Source organism: Rhamphochromis sp. 'chilingali' (assembly GCF_963969265.1).
Source record: "Rhamphochromis sp. 'chilingali' genome assembly, chromosome: 7".
In the NCBI taxonomy this organism is placed as follows: Eukaryota; Metazoa; Chordata; class Actinopteri; order Cichliformes; family Cichlidae; genus Rhamphochromis; species Rhamphochromis sp. 'chilingali'.
Window position 1 is genome coordinate 11,777,246 of NC_137934.1, and position 20,241 is coordinate 11,797,486.

At 39.0% G+C, this 20,241-nt stretch overlaps 1 protein-coding gene across 1 annotated transcript in view; it reads left to right on the plus strand.

Moving 5' to 3' along the window:
* exoc4 (exocyst complex component 4) overlaps window positions 1-20,241 on the plus strand; it is a 158,339-nt gene that overhangs the window by 22,632 nt on the left and 115,466 nt on the right. Inside the window, exons 9-10 of the mRNA XM_080887812.1 lie at window positions 5,438-5,583; window positions 6,061-6,149. Of these exons, the coding sequence (XP_080743938.1) occupies window positions 5,438-5,583; window positions 6,061-6,149 (235 nt within the window). The remainder of the gene's footprint in view (window positions 1-5,437; window positions 5,584-6,060; window positions 6,150-20,241) is intronic.

The window sequence follows — 20,241 nt, forward strand, 5'->3', positions numbered from 1 at the left end:
TTATTTTTTTGTATATTCCCAGGAATTCTTGTTTCTCTATTAGTACTACCAATTCAGCAGACCATTTGTAGACATGCTGTTTTTGGTGCGTGTGTGTGTGTGCGTGACCTTGGTTTAATAAGAGATTAGGAAAATACAGGAATGTAGGTTGCCAAATGGAATGGACTTTGTGGCCATTCTGAATAATAGTGAATGAATGTCTCACGAGTTTTTGCATTGCTATGGAAATACTGAGCCTTCTCTTTGATTTGGCAACTGCAGTCACAGTGCTGATCATTCCTGAGCTGACTCTGAAGGACCTGTATTTTATATCACGTGCAACTGCATTTGCCTTGGTTTTTGTTGTTTCCCTGGGTTTTTTTTTTTATGATTCCATGTCCCTCTATCTCCACATAATCATCCTGTGCTTTTCCAAATCCCTATTTATTGCTGTTCCTCTTTTAAATATACTTTCACCAATGTCGGTTGTAATATAGTTCCTTATTTTCAGTATTCCGTTGTTGTGTGCTTCACAGAGGAGCTGTTTGGTAAAAAGCATGTGACAGTAAGAGAATCTGTGCCTGCAGTAATAGCAGCTTTAATAGGATTTCAGGTTCTTGACCTGAAGGGTAAGAGGGAGAAAGAAAAGCTGACGATAAGATTGCCATGGTCGTAGGATTGAGACAAGTACAATATATCCAGGTCTTAGGAGTAGTTTTGCAAGTTTGCTGAGTGTGCTTGCTTGCATTGATAGGAGGGATTACTTTTTGGTATTACAACAAATATCAGAGATGAATTTAGATTGCAGGGTTGTTATCTTGGAATAAGATGAAATGCTTCAGTACAGTGTTGATCTATATAAATGCCTCTACAGCACATTAAACAGTATTAGTGGGAGACAGGTAACAGGCCAAAACTATTGCCACCTGCAACATTTCATTCGTGATTAATGTTGGTACCATCCTCACACACTGAGATTGGGCTCTAAGTTTGCATGCATGAATGCTATATTTGGAACAGTCAGTGCTAAGCAACTAGGTTGTGCCTTGTTTGTGTTCAACAGACTCTGGACAGCATGGCATGACTGATTGTAGTTTGCTTATATGATATGTAGATTGCTAAAGTTGAGATCCGTGGCATTAAGAAATAACTTGCTTGTCATTTTATAACTCGAAACCAAACTGAAACGCTCTTGACAAGCGACAAGGATGAATTCATCGGCCTCTTAAACTGTTCTGTTTTTCTTTCTAATTAGTTTTCACACTGTAGAGTAAGAGTAAGATGTATTTAGTTACCACCACTACAAATTAAAACACATTTTCATTGGTTTGGCTTTACGACAAAGTAACTTTGTTAGGAGCAATGAAATCTTCATCAATGAGCCATCTCCCTAATGGATAAATAAATAATTTGAACATTTGATGTGAAGAACTTTTGTAAGTTAACAACTCTGTAGCATACTTTGCAGAGGATCTTTGGCGGGGCGATCGTGGCTCAAGAGTTGGGAGTTCGCCTTGTAATCGGAAGGTTGCCGGTTCGAGCCCCGGCTTGGACAGTCTCGGTCGTTGTGTCCTTGGGCAAGACACTTCACCCGTTGCCTACTGGTGGTGGTCAGAGGGCCCGGTGGCGCCAGTGTCCGGCAGCCTCGCCTCTGTCAGTGCGCCCCAGGGTGGCTGTGGCTACAATGTAGCTTGCCATCACTTGTGTGTGAATGTGTGTGTGAATGGGTGGATGACTGGATATGTAAAGCGCTTTGGGGTCCTTAGGGACTAGTAAAAGCGCTATATAAATACAGGCCATTTACCACTTTGGCAGAGATTTCTTAAGCAGCAAACTCTCTTTGTAAACTTCACTCAAAGGTGTTAAATCAGCAAATACTAACTAGTTACCTAAGTACTTGTATTCTCTCTGGGTCTTTCTCCTCATTTTCTTTATCTCCTTTTTCCGATTAGCATTCTGTTCAGTTTTCACTTCCACCTATAATCCTTTGCTCTTTCTATTTTCCACAGCTCTTTTGCACCGTTATCTCCCCTTCTTTTCTTCTCCCGTTCGGTGTTGCTTTCCACCTCCCATCCCTCTCTGCCTCTATCTTTCTCTCTGTCCTAACAGTCCAGTTAATTGCCTCCAAAGTTCACTCTGTCTCTGGGCTAATGCAATTTAAGTAGGGTCGGAGCCCCTTCATCAGCCCAGCGCTGGCATTTCATTAAGTCTGCTTGGGTGTTAGCTTGCAAGCAAGTCGGGGTTTCGCTCCATCAGCTCATCATTAGTAATTAATACACTGATAGGATTAGCTGCAGCATGAGGCTAGTGGCAAGTGGTCGCTCTGTTGTTGCCAGTTGGAGAGGGCGTGTGTAATATGTTTTCCAGCTCTGTATGTGATCAGGGGAAGTGTGTTGGCGAGAACAGTTAGCTTGTGTATTTACATGAGTGTCTGTGACGAAAGCCATATTTTCAGTCTTGTTTAATTTATAGGTTGTAAGTTATAAAAGATTTTTGGGTCCTTTTCATTTTGGGTCCATTTTGGCTTAAAAGGCATTTTAAAAAATTTCCAGTAAAACATCTGCATTTAACTAAATCTAACACAAGATTTTACCTGAGATGATGCGATCCACATCATATTTCCATGGATGTGCACTTGGATTAATATGACTTTTAGCGACTGAAGGCTTTCCCGTGCTTGATGGGAGGGGTGCTCTCCGCAGTGTTAATTACATCATTATGGTTGGGATGGATCTCCATCTGCTCAGCCATTACTCCTGTCCCATTCTGGGCTGACCCACACTGCGTCTCAGAATTAGACACACACAGGCTAAATGGCCCTTCTAAATTATGAAGCTATTAGATATGGGAAGCTATTTTAGAACATATGTATTCACAGAGAGAGAGAGAAATGAAGAAGGGTGAGAGAGAAAGGAAAAGATGAGGTAGAGAGAGCAACAGAGAAAAAATAGAAATGTGAGAAATGAGAGATGACGCCCTAAGAGATTTTGAAAAATGAGACAGTGAAAGAAACAGAGGGAATGTGCAGATAGAATGATAAAGGAGAGGAAGTGAACTTTCTGAGTCTGGCCAGTGTTTCAGTGTGCTTGTTCTGGACTATTGTTAGAAATTGATAAGATTTTTATGAAGCATGATAAGACGTTGATAGATCTCACCATGGATCACGCAGACAGATCAGAGAAATAGATGACAAGACTTTTTTCGGCAGTCATCAATAGTACCCAGTCATGTCGTTGGCTGCCTTCTGTCCAGAGGTCTGTTCTTCATAATTATTTGTGATGCACGTTTATGCTGAAGGCCACAAAAAATATAAAAAAATATAAAGTTTATACCAGCCCTTTTTTGTTTTGTTTAGTTTTTTTTTTAGCAGACTCTATCTGCAAAAAAAAAGTCATCTAAAGTTTCAATTTCCCATCAGATGTGATATGAACGCATGAGTCACCAAAATGTTTGTGGGTTTATTCAACCAAAAATAATAGTATTCTAGAAAATAGATGTTTCTCCACAGCTGCCACAAGAACTGTCAAGAAATCAAAGGGAAAAAACCCAACAACAAACAAATCTACATTGGTTATTTTTTTTGCAATAAAGCTTTGCTTTAAAGCTCTTCATTGAGCAGCAGTACTAGAATAGGATATAAAATGGAATAGAAACATATTTAGTGTCACTGTAACATGTACAGTGAAATTTAGGGCAGTTTCAAAAGTGAATAGATCAACAGTCATATAAAGCTATATAAAAATTAAATAAGAAATCAAAAAAAAAAGAGACAAAAGCAAAGTCACGTGGACAGCATGTAGCAGCATGTGATCTTTCTGTAAGTCTGGCTATGAAAACCCAAATTATCCAAAAAGTTTATATCAAACTCACAAGTTTTTGAAGTCATTTTTTATAACCAAACTAGACATGACAATGAGGCTGTTTTCTTTTTCCTATTATCAATAAAGACACCTGCTGTACAAAGACCTTAGGATATAAAAAAAAGCCCTACATGAATAATCTGACAACAGAACTGAGCAGGAGGGTCAAGCTCCAAGGATACGATTGTGAGTCATTAGTAAGCCTAAGGACTTCATGTTACCATATCAGAGTTTAGGTAGTATTAAGATAAAGCATATAAATGGTATACATATAAGAACAACAAAAAAAGGAGTTTCGTCATTTTACATTAAAACATGATACAGGTGACTTTGTGACATTTAAAAAAAAATAAATAACATTTATTCAGAAAGACTCCTCAAGATGAGTTTGCATTATTGTTATATAACTGTACATTTTATTATCACATCTCATTTTTACTGTTACTAAGAAACAGCCCCTCGAAATAGATGTTTAACTTGTGCACTGCTTGTACTTTTTTTGTACAGCAGAAAAAATGTTAAAAAAATGTAAATAATGAAAATATTTTAAAAGTTAATAATTGGTTGTGATTCTTACTGCATTATTTCTGCTGACCGACTAAAAGAAAACACTAAAATATTTACTCTAAAGTGACATGATTGGAGCTTTATAACTTTAAAAAAATAGAAAGTCACTTTCTATGTAAAATGTAAGTAAAAAATAGAATGCAATGATTTTATTGGAACTTAGAAAAATAAGAAAATACCGATTACCGATTATACCAAATATTACCGGTATTTATTTAGAATTTGATGGCAGCAACTTGCCTCAAAAAAGTTGGGACAAGCTGTGTGTACTGCTGTGTAGCAAAATTTAACTTGTGAATTGAGACCAGTTGCTGGACTTTTTAGAGAGGAGTGTATTTTATTGTTATCTGACAAAGTTGCTCAACATTCCTATTTCTTCTTTGTTTTATTATTAATGATAAACCAAAAGTTTTTAGTTGCTGAAAATTCAGTTGACCTGAAAACAGGCAAGTTCAGCAGCTGGACTCCTCTACACTGCCACGCTTTTGTAATAGATGCAGTACGTCGTTTAGTGTTAACTTGCTGGCATCTTCTTTCCATGATAACATTTTAACCTTGTGGATGGCCCATGCAATGATTTCCATAACATGTCTGTCTTTAGTGCAGCGCCGCCTGAGGGCCTGAAGATCCAGTATTGATTTTAGGCTTTGCATACATATATTTCTTCCATATTCTCTGAACCTTTTGATGAGATTATGTAACGTAAATGATGAGATATTCAACGTCTTCACCACTATTTGTAATTTTTGCATATTGGTGAACCTCTGGCCCTCATTACTTCTGAGAATCTCTCTCTCTCTCTCTCTAATCTCTCTAAGATGTTCTTTATATACCCAATCATGTTACTGTCCTGTCGCTAATTATTTGCAAAATGTTCCTCCAGTTCTTTGTTTTTGTGTACCACGCATTTTGGCTACATTTACCTTGTGATTAGATTGACTTAAATATATTTCCCCTGCATTAGAAACAATTTTTAGTTCTTAAAAACTGTTTCTTCAGATTTTTCACCCATTGTTTTTTGTATTGCTTAGGTTCTGCTTATGGAGTATTTGGATGTGAAGAACAGCCGCAGTGCTACGGAGCCCTCAGCTCAGCACTCCTATGCGAGCACTGGCAGTGAGTTTGCTGCCTTTTTTGCAAAGAAAAAGCCACAGCGTGCCAAGCAGTCGCTCTTCAAGTAAGGATCACATTACTTTCTCTAATGTTTGTGTTAATCCAAGTTTGAAAAAATAGGCAAGAAAGAAAAGCATGTGAAACACAAAAAATAAAACACCAGAGTCTAATGATCTATGTAGCTTAAAATCTGTTGAATTATACTTTGAGACCAGCTATTCTTAACTGTACTTGTAGAGCAGTGTGTTTCTTCCTATTAGCAGTGCACTGAGAATAACAGAGGAGCCGTATCAAGCTTAGCTCACAGGTACTTAACCCACAGTTGTAACACTATATGCCAGTTATTAAGGAAAATCAGAATAGTTTTACCTTCCGTTCATCTGTAGTCTTGTCAGGTAGTTTACAGCAACAGTTACTACTAACTTCACAAAATGTGTTTTTATGTATGAAATTCTGGATTTAAATTCCATGTATGTGTCTCATTTTCACACCTTTGAGTATTATGCTGATATGTTGTTCCCCCTTGTTGAACCTTTTGCAGGTTTGAATCATCATCCCATGCCATCAGCATGAGTGCCTACCTGAGAGAACAGAGGCGAGAGCTCTACAGCAAGAGTGGAGAATTACAAGGTGAGGAGAGGGATGGATGGATGAACTGAGCAGTTTAAAGTAGAGAGGGAGAGAGCTGATTCTCTAATACAGACAAGGGACAGACTGAAAGCAAAACCTGAACCCTTGAACCTATAGTGAGGACATCGGGTGTCTCTGTTATGCTGTGGTAGACATTTTTACGGGGTGGTTTGGTCCACTTGTCCCCTCAGAGAGAACAATTGCTTGGAATCGGTACAAATTTGTTCTGACTGGTCACCCTTGTTCTGTGATGAACCACTTCTATACTGATAGAAGGGAACAGCAATAATTGAAAACTATGACTCATATGCTATGGCTTCAGCAGTCATAGTTCTCAGCTTAATTGAACACCTGACATGTAAGACAATCCTTTTCACCGTGATGGTTAGAAGTTCACACCTTAATACACTTAATCTTCTTATTTTCCTTTAAGTTTCCAACCATTTCTTAGTATATGATAAGTGTGGATTGATGGCAGGAGGAAGAGATAAAAAGGTATGACAGGTCCAGATGGTGTGAAAAGTACTGACGGAATAGTAATGGATTAAATTGGATAAGAATTTTTTCAACTTGTGTGATAATAAAAGAGCAACATGAACATAGAGATGTCGTCTAAATGGATGAAAAGAAGGACAGGGGTTATGGAAGAAAAACTGTAAAAAAGACATAAAGACGTGGACCTTGCTTGAACACAATCGATAATACTAATACCCCTCACCCTCCTATAAGGTTGAGGAGTGTGAGGGGTATTAGGTCATGTTTGGCTAAGATAGAGGTGTCTGCGGTGGAAGGATGGTGATGGAAAAAGTTTGGTAAAGAGGAGGAATGATAGCGTCAGAGAGATGTGACTACAGTGCAGTGAAGATGGGGAGGACATGCTGCAGTTCGAGAAGTCGCACTTAAGAAAAAGGAAAGGGAGACAACAGGAGTGTGAAGAGGGAAATGGCGATAGATTGACGAGATGCACAGAGCGGGGTGACTTTGCAGAATCCGCCTACAGGGAGAGGCCTTGAAAACCTCTCACTCACACTTTCACGCACGCACAAAATAGCACAGTGAGTGAGCTACACAGCCAGACCCTGGAGAGTCTAAACTGTTGTGCTGCCCCGACTTCTCTCTTCTCTCTGTCTTTCCTCTCCTCCTCCTCTCTTTGCCTGGCTCTGCTCCTCTGCCTGTGACCTTGAGGTTTCAATCAGCAATGCCTGACAGCACTGTTTGCTGCTGTCTGTTGCTATGCCTTTTCCCCCCCACACCAAACGCCTTGTTGACATAGTATAGATAAAATAAAAAGGTAATTTGAAAAGACTAGTTGATTTTAAAAAAAAAAAAAAAAAAAAGTGCAAAAGAGATCCTCTAGCACTGTCTGCACAACTTCTTATAACTATCAGGGGTAAACTGTATAAATAATGCAGCATTGATTAGGCTAGATATTTAGCTTAAGGCTGAAATTACAATGCCGGCTGTACTTCTTTTCTTGACGAGAAATGCCACTCATACTGCACTGAGTCTGTAAATATATGCAAAATTTATTACCCCAGCTCCCCACTGCTACAAAACGAGCAGCACTGATTAACTGTCGATGAAGGAAAACCCCCAAATGGTCTTCATATAACGGCGCTTTTTTTTTTCTTCTTCCATCTGTCGGTGCCTCAGAAAGAAGGTGGAAAAATATTTTTTTTGACTGGCTGAATGCCTCAAGGGTTTATAAGAAGATGAGATTTCTCTGGGCTTTCATTTCACCTGTCACAATGCGTAACACCGACCACAAGCCCAGGCCAAGGCCTGAATGGCTGAAAAGAGAATGAAGGAGTAAGAAATCATTTAGAAAGTGAAATAAGTCAGCTGTGATGGAGGGAGGGGAAAGATGGATGAAGGAGGAGGGAGGTTAAAAGTCATTGTTTTCATCAGGGTCTTGTGAAGAAGCCATTAAGAGCTTTCTGAAGGAAGAAATTAGAAAAATATGTATTGAGACAGTGTGGAAAGGGACTTTTTCTCTCTCTCTTCAAATTAAACTTACCATAGGGAAGGAAGGTGAGGAAAAGAGTTAGCAATGAGAGATTGAGTTGATTAATTCTTCTAGCTCTGGGATTACTCAACACTTAAAGCTTAGTCATGTGTGTCCTTCTGTCTTTTTACTTGGAGTTTCCTAAACTCCTTTTTTTTTTCCCCTTAACGGTCTGCTTCAAGTCAATATAGTTATTAACTGAAACGCTCACCAACAGAGTCTTGGAAATAAGAGTTTGATTGTTCATTTTAAATCCAGCTATGCACCGTTAACAAATGCATAAAAATGGTAATGCACAAACTTCTCAACTTCAGATACTTTTGAATTTTGCACTTTCTGGTGATACTTTCTGGAGATGCACCACTACAGAATTTCAGGGCCAAAGCAAAAACAAAGAAATATTTTAATCTTTGTAGGCTTATTTAACTGTTTCAACAGACTAATTACTTTCAGACTTTTCTGTATTTATTTTTATAAGCATGTGTGGGCTACAAAAGCCAAAGGATAATTTTAGATGCAGATTATTGTCAAAGATACCAAGCTTTTAAAAAAATAAAATACAAATCAAGTTAGATTAGGTCTTCTTCTTAGGTCTTCTTCTATCCTCAAAGCTTTAGAGTTTAGCTAATCTTCTGACACATAGGTAATTAGGCTGAACTGTTACCAGCAATTAGTGTCACAATTAAAAGCACAGAGGAGTGACATAGAAAAATCAGCATTCATGGCTGGGTTTTTAAGTTTGTGTAGGATTTTTCTTTTCTTTTCTTTTCTTTTTTTTGAAACTGAACCCTCTATTTAGTGAGGTCTCACTATTCTGGGGCAATGTGTAAGAGGACTGGCTCAGTGGAGCCATTTGGAGCACGATGACCTGACTGTCTTCTGTGTGGCCCCATTTGTTCTGCCTTTACGAAAGGCCTCAAGGACATCCTAGCTGCTTTTTGATAATGTAAAAGCTCATTGTGTTCCCTTAGGGCATAAGAAAATAACACAGAGGAAGAATAAACTACTACTACTGAGTGGAGTTATATTTTACACTTTTCTCTTGTGTATCCTGAAAAATTATTTCAGCTCTCAACAAAATTTCTGGAACAAAGTTAACAATACTTTGAGTTTCTGTTATCATTATCTTAAAGCCCCTGATTTATTGGGCATCCTTGACATTTTATATGTGATCACATTAATATAAAAGACGCTTGCTTTTGGGTAAGTTTGTCAAACAGTGACCAAAGAGTCAAATGCCGTCATTCATTAAAAAATTAACACATAGTTAAACCATTTTAATATTGCATTGCCTCCACAAACCAAAATAAGAGGCACAACTGCTTCTGTAGGTTCATTCGTTTTAACACAGACATGCCTTTTACGTACTTACACATAAAATAATTGGGCTTGCTTGTATTAATTATATAGGGTAATTAATTGTGAAATATATTTCTTTATCAAGCCATCTGGCTCCTGTGTTGCATCAATCTTTTCCTAAGTTAGCCATTTAATAAGGTTTATTGAGTATCTTTTTATATAGCACAGTTAAGGTTCCTCAGTTTTGTTATCTACTGATCAAAATCAGGTGCATTGAGTGCAGTCTCTTTAGTCAGGTTAGGTTAGTTGTTATTTGAAGTGCCGCAGGTTTAAAATGACCCCCATTGGGTCTTATCACTTGAGACTTTTGAATTGTGAAGATTTGGTTTTTTTGAAGCCATGATTTACAACTGTTAAGTTAATTACTTATTAACTGTTAAGCTAATGCACAGTCTTGGAGCACCATGCCAGATCTTGTCTCATCGGCTGATCAGGAGAGAGGTGGTGGATCAGCCCACAACCACAGAGGAGGAGCTTGTTTATGTTCTGTTGGGGCCACAGTCAGTAAGAATACCATTGGTAACACACAACGGCATAATGGTCATTGAATCTTCTTAAACCACTGGATTAAGAAGAATGAATCTTGCATGGTCCTGCTGCTTAAGAAGGCACATGTGCAGGCCCCTCTGAAGTTTCCCAGTTTATATCTAAATGATTCCGAGTCTGGGAGCAAGTCCTGTGGTAAGATGAAACCAAAATTGAGCTCTTTGGCATCAACTCGACTCACTGCGTTTGGAGGAAGAGAAATGCTGAGTATGGCCCAAAAAACACCATTCTCAGAGTCAGTAAAGCCAGAACACTGAAGATAGTTTGTCGATGGGTCTTCCAGCATGGCAATGACGCAAAAAAACTGCTTAGACAACAAAGGAGTGGCTAAGAAAAAAGCAGGTGTCCAGACCTCATCCTATAGAAAATTTAAGTTATCAAAGTGCAACCAAGAAAGATAAAAGATTTAGAGAGTTTCTGTAAAGATTAAAATGGTTATTTCGCTCAGTGACAGACAAATCAATTTCTAACTTGTAGCTATGTAAAGCATTTTTACTGGATTTTTGTTTGATATTCTTTCTCTCTTTATTCAAATGAAACTACCATAAAAAATAAAGTGTTCATTAATTTGTAAGTGGGCAAGATTACCAATTCAGCAGGTAATCAAACAGTTTCTTTCCCCATTGTATGTTTTTAAGCTACTTTCCTTTTTCCCCCCTTTTATCTGTTTTAATGTTTTTACATTTTACAAAAATAAAAAAGCTAAAATCTTTAACAACATTAAAATGGAAAATAGAATGACTCGTTGTAGCTCACCGTCAGGTGTTGAAGTGACATTCCTCCTCTTACTTACCCTAATAACAGTAGTCTAAAAAATTCTCGCTAAATACCTCTCGCTCCCTTATCTCTGCACCTGCAGCAATGTAACTTAAGCTTGAAGGAGTGAGAGCTGCCCCTACACCACACAGCTGTTCTGACTTTGCCACAGAGTGCATGCTGCCCCCAGCAGCAACTTTGCATTCTATGTAGCTCAGAACACAGATGGCTGCTGGTAGTGCTGCTTTTAAAAAAATGTAATTATTATAATCAAATTTAGAGTATTCATTGGCAGCACTACTCTGGGGTGATATGATAGATGAATAGCTGGCGTGTAGATGACAAGCTTGCTTTGAACGGCGAGACAGACTGGTCAGATCTTTTGGCGAATGCCATTCCCTTAATTTCGTCACACATTTTCTGTCTCTCGTTTGTTTGTCACTATCAATTAAGGCCAAAAATGGCAAATAGTAAAAATAATACCAAACACACACACACTTGTTCTGAAAGGTTACAGTGTTTGTTGTGCTGTTGTACGAGTTCCAGCCTCTAATGTAAGTAAACATTATTGCGAGTAGCAGTATTAATGTGTTATGGTTTTGTAACTTGTCGACAATCAGAAATCTCTAATGGGTTTGAAATTAATATGCTCTGTAATGTATGTCTCCCAAGTTTTGTATACACACGCATATATCGTTACACATGTGCACACAGCTACACAGGCACATGGTCACATGCCCAACATACACATTCAAACACACTGGAGGACTTAATTGCTTGCTTTCTCATCTTGAACGGTTCAATTAATCCAATGCTTCATCTAAAGACTCTATTACATCTCCATATGTAGCCACATCTGGAGTATGTGATTGGAACGCATGTATGTATATGAGACTGCAAGTTAGAGTTTATATGTTGTGTACCTTTTATACACCAAATCCTCAGTTGTCTGTCTAAATGTGGATGTACTGTGTGTGGGTATGCTGCTAGCCTTTGCAAACCACTGCTTCAGAATCAAAGAACCTCATCCAGATTCAATCACATTTCCTATGAATAAATGATGAAAATAGCAATTTTCTAGCCATAGATGTGTCACCACTCCCTCATATTCCTCTGCTTATCTCACAGCCTCTACACGTTTACACCCTCCTCCTTTAGTTTTTTATTGCGTCTTTGTTGTGTGAAGGCATCAGAGTATGCCAGTGGTCATCTGGGAGGTGAAGTGTGAATAAATCCCAATAACTCCTACAGTCTTGCGACACACCATAACGCTTTTAAAGCCTTTTTTTTTCTAATTTTATTTCTCTTTGTGCCGTGGTCGCTCATTGTGTTTTGTACTATATTGCCTTGCCCCGGGGCATGTTTGAAGTGACAGTCCCCCCCCCGTACACAAAGCCAGCCTGTCGCCACATACTTGCCCCATATGTGCACATAACCAAACATACACACTTTAAACTTATCAATTTCCTTGTAGGTGTGCGCACATACTCCTTCTGCCAGCACTCCAACCTCTGACCTCCCCCTCTCTCTTTGGAAGTGTTCATAATCAACTCGGTTCCAAATCTATTTCACACATTCCCTATTTCCCTTTTGATATTCAAATAGACTTGTTCACAATGTGTCTGGCACAGAAAACAGTCTGCTTGAGTCTCCCTGCACAAGCATTGTAGTTAAAAACAGCTTTCCTTCTTGCCCAACCTTAATACCCAATGCTCAGTCTGAAGTACATAAAAAAGCCTATGTTGTATTAGGGGCTTCTTGTTCGTGCATAATAGCATCATATTCCCACGACAGGAAGGAAACGGGGAAAGATAGAGGTGGAAGAGAGTGGGATGGTAGAAGTGGTGTTCCTTGTCAAACTGATTTGTACACCCCAAAGGGGAGAGAGAAGAGGTGCAAATGGAAAAACGTCTAGCGGGAGACATGGGTGTGGAGGTGATGCTGGGTGGGATATTAGGGGCGGGACTGGCAGGTGTTGTAAGCCACGTGTTCAGATAATATATGTGTAAGACTGGCATGGTCCTGCCAAGTGATGTGTGATGTTACACTCTTTCTCTGTGGAATATATTATGGTTATTTTTCAGTATCACTTGGACCACTCAGAAGAGTGATGGGGCATTTACAGCAGGCTGTAACTAACTCTCCAAAAAGTACTCGTACACTAATATTGCTCTTTTCTGTTTAGATTCTCAGGAAAACTAATCCATGTTTTTAAGGTGTAACCTAACTCTGAGCCCAGTGAACATGACACTATGCTTTCATTGGTCACACTTCAAAGCTCCTTAAATCAATTTTTATTGTAGATTCACTGACTTGTCTTCTCAATTATTCTTTTTTCCAGTCATTTGCTGTCCTCATTTGTTGGTCGAATTCAAGGATAATGGTTGTTCACTTATCTTGGAAAGTGATCAATACTTGACTTCCACTGACCTTGCAATTCTAATTTATCATATTCATTAATGGAATCTTAGATAGAATTGAACTTTGTCTGGGAAAAATTCAATAAATGTTACAGGATTATGACTCTGGAATGTCAAACATATTGATACCCCAACTACTACTACTTCTTTTTTTTAATATTTTATTTAATTTCCTCTACTTGCTTTTTCCACATTGATGCTCTCTCACAATTTAGGATTCATAGTAATCCTTCTTTTTCTGGTATTTAATTACTCTACTTGTTTGCTACTTTTAATATAAAAATTCAGCACATGCTGTGCTTCAGTGTCATGTAACCAGATTGAATTTATATGCACCCTTTTTCTTCAAGGCCAGACCTATATTAATCACTTTATTTTAGTAGTAAAATTCTGGGATTTCCTCAAGTTAAAATGTATTCTACCTTTTTTTAATAAGAGATGATGTCAGTGGAAAGTTGTTTATGTTCTTCATCACAATACAGAGCAGATCTGCATGTTGCAGCACACGTATTACTGCAGATGTTTCGGCTCACAGTTGTTATTTTAAATGTGTTTGGACTCATCATGTTCAATTTGGCTGCACATAGATATCAGTGAAGTTGATGATACACGCATCCCTACATCCATTTTTTACTGCTTATCTGGTCTGGATCCCAAACATACACACATAAATATGCGCTGGATTCTCATCTGCTACGGAACCAATAATTGAATTACAACAGTTCTGTTGCTGAAATTAGAGTGGCGCACAGAACTAGTGTGGAAAATGAATGCGGCTTATAACAATAATACTGGGTCTTTACTATAGTGTACCTCACCAAGCCTCTTATTATGATAGTGATGGACAGAAGCACGATAATGGAAAACACATTTCAGGCAGTTATTTATCGTATCTGCTGAAACAGAATTGATCCAAGTATCTTGCATATTGCACTCTGTGTCAGTTCATTTAGTTCTGGCTTTCCACTTCTAGACAAAATATGAATCACAGATTATTTAAACCCTAGCCAACAGCACCTGCTGGAATAAATCTCAGTAAAAGCACAACAGAAAAACTAAATGACAGCCAAATTGAATCCTGTATTCAGAGAGCTTGGACCAGAAAAACTGCTTTGATGTCTCATTCAGTTGTTCCATGTAAGTGATGACTGCCATGAAACTAAAATAATGATCACATGGCAGCAGCATTTAGGCATGTAGACATGGTCATGAAGACCTGCTGGAATTCAAACCAAGCATCAGAACGGAGACGAAAGGTGATTTAAGCGACCTTTTCCTCGGCATGGTTCTTATTGCCAAACTCTCTCGTCTGAGTATTTTAAAAACCACTGAGTTTAAGCCAAAGTATGCAGAAGAGCACAAAGCAGATGGGTTCCAGCAACACAAAACACTGGGTGCTGCTCTTGTCATTTAAAAATAGGAAACGGAGGCTACAAATTACAAAAGATCAGTGTTGGTCAAGTTACTTGAAAAAAGTAATCAGTAACTAATTACTGATTACTTCCCCCCAAAAGTAATCCCGTTACTTTACTGATTACTTATTTTCAAAAGTAATTAATTACTTAGTTACTTAGTTACTTTTTAAAAACACGATTTATAACCTGAAGAGGTGATAAAGCGATAGATCTTTCAGCCCAATTCTACTTTTTCTACATAATCCATCATACAAAATGTAATCAAATAGAAAAGTCTCTTTTTAAAACTTGTTTTATTAGTTTTTAATCTTTTAACTTTATGCATCAAGCAAGAATTTAATTATATGCAACATTCTCTGACTGGAAGAAATTTGTTTAATATTTAAACCTATTTTCTGCACATTCCAGCACATAAAATATTTTTTTTTGTGTGTTTACACTCACTCTTTCAAATAGATGCAAGTAAAACACAGCAGAAAATAAATAAAGTCAAAGACTAGCGGTCTTTTTGCTCTATTTTCACCTGTAAAGCAGGAGTAGGGTAGGCGGAGGTTTATCATGGTGCAGGTGTGCCGTAGCGGTCAGTGGAAGAATCCGCGAGTTTCTCTGTGAGTTTCCCATTACGTCATAGCGCACTCGGTGCTTGCTTGGAAGTTTAGGGGATTTTTTTCGCTGTAAAAAGAAGTTTTCTTCCCACACACAATGCTAATGGACGCTAATGTTTTTGTCACTTTTTATGGAATCAAACTCAAAGTAAGGTCAGTACTTCCACGCTTTAAATGCTGCACGCTCATACTCTCTCCCGCACTCGATATATGATCTATTGTTGATCTGCACACAGCTGTTGTCACAAACGTCGCACTTGCTAACGTCATTGTCATGAGACATTCTCGCAACAAAATCACGGTTTTAGTAACGCAGTAACGCAGCGTTCCTACGGGAAAGTAACGGTAATCTAATTACCGTTTTTGCAATAGTAATCCCTTACTTTACTCGTTACTTGAAAAAAGTAATCGGATTACAGTAACACATTACAAGTAACGCGTTACTGCCCATCTCTGCAAAAGATCAGTATAACTAAATAGAAATTTGGTGATGGTTTAATGATTTGTGGATATTTTCTCGGCACACTTTGGGCCAAATACCCAGTAGCCCCCCCTGAAGCTTCATATACTTACCTACCTGAGTACTTTTGCTGAAGATGCAAGCTTTCTGGAGAATAACGTGCCATGCCACTAAGCTCAGATGATCTCAAACTAGTTTTTGATGATGGTAGTTCAAGTTCAGTGTACCTACATTTAGCGTACAAAACAGGAACAAACCTACTGTAACTAATAATAACTCTGCATTTAACACCATAATTCCCTCCACACTCACCACCAAGCTGGAGCATCTGGGACTCAGCTCATCTATGTGTCAGTGGATCTCCAACTTCCTAACTGGCAGACCACAGGCAGTAAGGATGGGCGGACATGTCTCAGCCTCCACCACTCTCAGCACTGGAGCCCCCCAGGGGTGTGTTCTGAGCCCCCTGCTGTACTCTTTGTACACATATGACTGTGTGGCCACTACCAGCTCCACCACCATCATCAAGTTTGCTGACGACACCGTCGTGGTGGGCCAGATCTCTGATAGCAACGAGACGGCCTACCTGAAGGAGATTAGGAATCTGGAGAACTGGTGCCAGAGGAACAACCTCCTTCTAAACGTCAGTAAGACAAAGGAGCTGATAGTGGACTTCAGCACTAAGCAGGAGAGGAACTACCAGACCCCCGTCATCAACGAGTGCCCAGTGGAGAGAGTGGACAGCTTCAAATACCTCGGAGTTCACATCACGCAGGACCTGTCATGGTCCTGTCACATCAACACCGTGGTGAAAAAGGCCCGACAGCGTCTCTACCACCTCAGACGCTTGAGAGACTTCCAACTGCCCTCCAAGGTGCTCAGGAACTTTTACTCGTGCACCATAGAGAGCATCCTGGCGGGAAACATCTTAACCTGGTTCGGGAACAGCACCATGCAGGACAGACGAGCTCTACAGAGGGTTGTGCGGTCAGCTGAGCGCACCATCCGCTCCGAGCTCCCTGACCTGCACTCAATCTACAGCAGGCGGTGCTGGACCAAGGCCAGGAAGATCGTGAAGGACCTCAGCCATCCCAACAACAGACTGTTCTCTCTGTTGAGGTCAGGAAAGCGATTCCGCTCCCTGAAGACCAACACAGAGAGACTGAGGAGGAGCTTCTTCCCGCAGGCGATACAGTCTCTCAATCACACCACCACACAGTACTGACCCACACATACAGTTCTTACACACACACTGGACTTTCTGGACTTTGGTTTTGCACAACACTGGTCACTATATTCTTCATTTCCGGTTAATGCTTGTACAGCTGCTGTTATTGTGTATATATTTATTTATATTTAGATTTCTTCATACATTCTTATATAGTTCTATATTGTGTATTGTGTATTTTGTTGTACAGTTATTTTATTTTCAACTTTAATTTATATATTTATCTTTATCTTATTCTTCCCAGTTAAATTTACCCTTCATTCTAATTTGTGTTGTACAGTTATTTCATTTTTAACCTTAATTTATATTCTATTCCTTCCTAGTTAAATTTACCCTTTTTAATTTTTCATATTTATTTCCTATCTTATTCATAGCCTTTTCCTTTTTTGTTTTCTTTAGGTCACGAGCAGTTGTCCAAGCATTTCACTACATATCGTACTGTGTATGACTGTGTACGTGACAAATAAAATTTGAATTTGAATTTGAATAAAGTGTTCATTGATTCTGCGTATGCAGGTTTCAATGAAAGGCAACATATTATTGCATTATGTATCCAAAAGACCATTGCAATAGTATTGATGGTGACCTGTGAAAGACACTCTGGAGGATGGTTAAGAACACACAAATAGCCCAAGGCAAGCCTGATCCATTGGGCCCAAAACATCTGCTACCAACATCCAATCATTATACAACACAGGACACCCTCAGAGGTCCCATGCCCACACTGCTATCGTTCAGAGCCATTTTGGAGGCATAAAACAAACTGTGTGACAAAGACGAATATGTGTGTGTTTTGTTTTGTTTTTTTGGGGTGGGGTTGTCTTAAATTCATCTAAGCTAAATAACTGGTACGATAAAACATTCCTAAAACTAGAGCTGCTTTGACCAATAAAGTGCCTGGATAGCTCATGCATAATTAAAAAATTTAATCTGGTGAGAAAATGGAATCTGGAGGAAATGTAATGACAGGGGGTGTAGAGGACAACAGAGAGACTAGAGCAAGGTTGTAATAGTTTACACAGTTCAGACATTTAATCAGAGAGAAAGTGCTTGGTGTATTTTCCTATCCTAGGGCTAATTTTAATCAGCATTGGTCTTACCGTTATTTGGGGCTTTGACTGTCGCCTTTGTGTTTACTTTTAATCTTACACTCGCTGATTGGAGAAGGTGGAGAGAAGAACAAATGAAAAAGGGACAGAGGGAGGGATGGAAAGAAAGGGTGGAAGAAGGGCTTGTTGGACCTTAGCTGCACTTGTAGACACAGGTAAATACGTACACAGCTCTTGCTGTCACAGCGTGCAACAAATTCTTCAAGTAAAGAACAGGATACACAGTGTGCTGCCTAATTCCCTGCTGGGTGGAATGAAAGATGTAATGACATTTGCTTTTCTGGACAGTTGGTTCTCTTAGGTCTTTAAACATGTGTACATAGATGTATGTGTAGCTTGCTATCCTTCACAGCATCCATTGCATGAATGTCTACCCCTAAGAAGAATCTCTCCTCAGTTGTTTCAACCATTTATTTTTTCTTGAAAGGGTTTGCTGGGGCAGATGGTTTTGTATTGTGGGTGTACAGATTGTATAAACCCTCTGAGACAACTGTTATATATAAAATTGACTGTTATAGACTAAAGCACTTTGGGTAAAAGCATGATATAAATGCACTCCATTTACCATCTCCATTTGGGTTTGGCAGTCTAATGACTAGGGCATGTGACATGTCTAGTTCCATATGGAAAAGAAATGGAAAAAATTATCCTTTTTTGTATATCCTAAACATTTGCTGTTGGACTGAAGTTTTTTCTTTTCCAAATGGGATCTGGTCATGCAAGAGATGAGCACTGCTGTTTTGTAAGTGATCAGTGGCACAAAACTGTATCACCAAAGTTAAACTCTGTGTAAAATCAGTCTACAATTCAGATGCGCTCATCAAAATTGGACAATGCAAAATTGGAATAATGTTGCCTGGTCTGATGAGTTTCTATTTGTACTGCGACATTCAGATGGTAGAGTCAGAATTTGAAAACTGAAAGCATGGACCCACTCTGCCTTATATCAACAGTTGTTAGTGGTGTATTGGTGAAGGGGATATTTTCTTGGCCACTGAAAATATACATAAACACAACAGCCTACCTGACAATTTTGACCACTATATCTTCTGATGACTGCTTCCAGCAGGATAGCGCGCCATATCACAAATCTCTGATATTCTCAAACTTGATTTTTGAACATGACGATTAGTTTACTGTACTCGAATGGCCTCCACAATCACCGGGTCTCAATCCAGTAGAGCACCTTTGGGATTTGGTAGAACAGATGATTCTCATCATGTATATGGTGCTGATAAATCTGCAGCAACTGTAAATATGGAGCAAAATCTCTGAGGATTTTCCAGCACCTAGTTAAAGCTATGCTTCGAAGATATCAGGCAGCTTTGTAGGCACAGACGAACAGATATAAAAGATACATATTACAGTTAGATAAACACACGAGTACATACGCATGTATCTACTTACGTACACACTTACTTACACATTTATGTACCTGCACATTTTATTCATCCCCAATGTGGAATTCTAATATCCAGCTTCTTCATAAGAAAATCCCTCCAGTCATAACCATAAGTAAATAAACTCATTAATGTTGAACAAGTAGTATTTAAAATGCAATATTAATATGTTAAAGAATTATAGCAGGAAACAAAATGTGTATATGTTTTCGTTTTTTGGTGGTTGTACCTAACAGAAGGCATGGTGAGTGAATATTTTGTTTATACACTCATGTGTATGTGTATGTATGTATATATATATATATATATATATATATATATATATATATATATATATATATATATATAAAAAACACCCAGCACGCCCCTGCGGGCGGTTTATCCTTCAAGCTCGGATCCTCTACCAGAGGCCTGGGAGCTTGAGGGTCCTGCGCAGTATCTTAGCTGTTCCCAGGACTGCGCTCTTCTGGACAGAGATCTCCGATGTTGTTCCTGGGATCTGCTGGAGCCACTCGCCTAGCTTGGGAGTCACCGCACCTAGTGCTCCGATTACCACGGGGACCACCGTTACCTTCACCCTCCACATCCTCTCGAGCTCTTCTCTGAGCCCTTGGTATTTCTCCAGCTTCTCGTGTTCCTTCTTCCTGATATTGCTGTCATTCGGAACCGCTACATCGATCACTACGGCCGTCTTCTTCTGTTTGTCTACCACCACTATGTCCGGTTGGTTAGCCACCACCATTTTGTCCGTCTGTATCTGGAAGTCCCACAGGATCTTAGCTCGGTCAT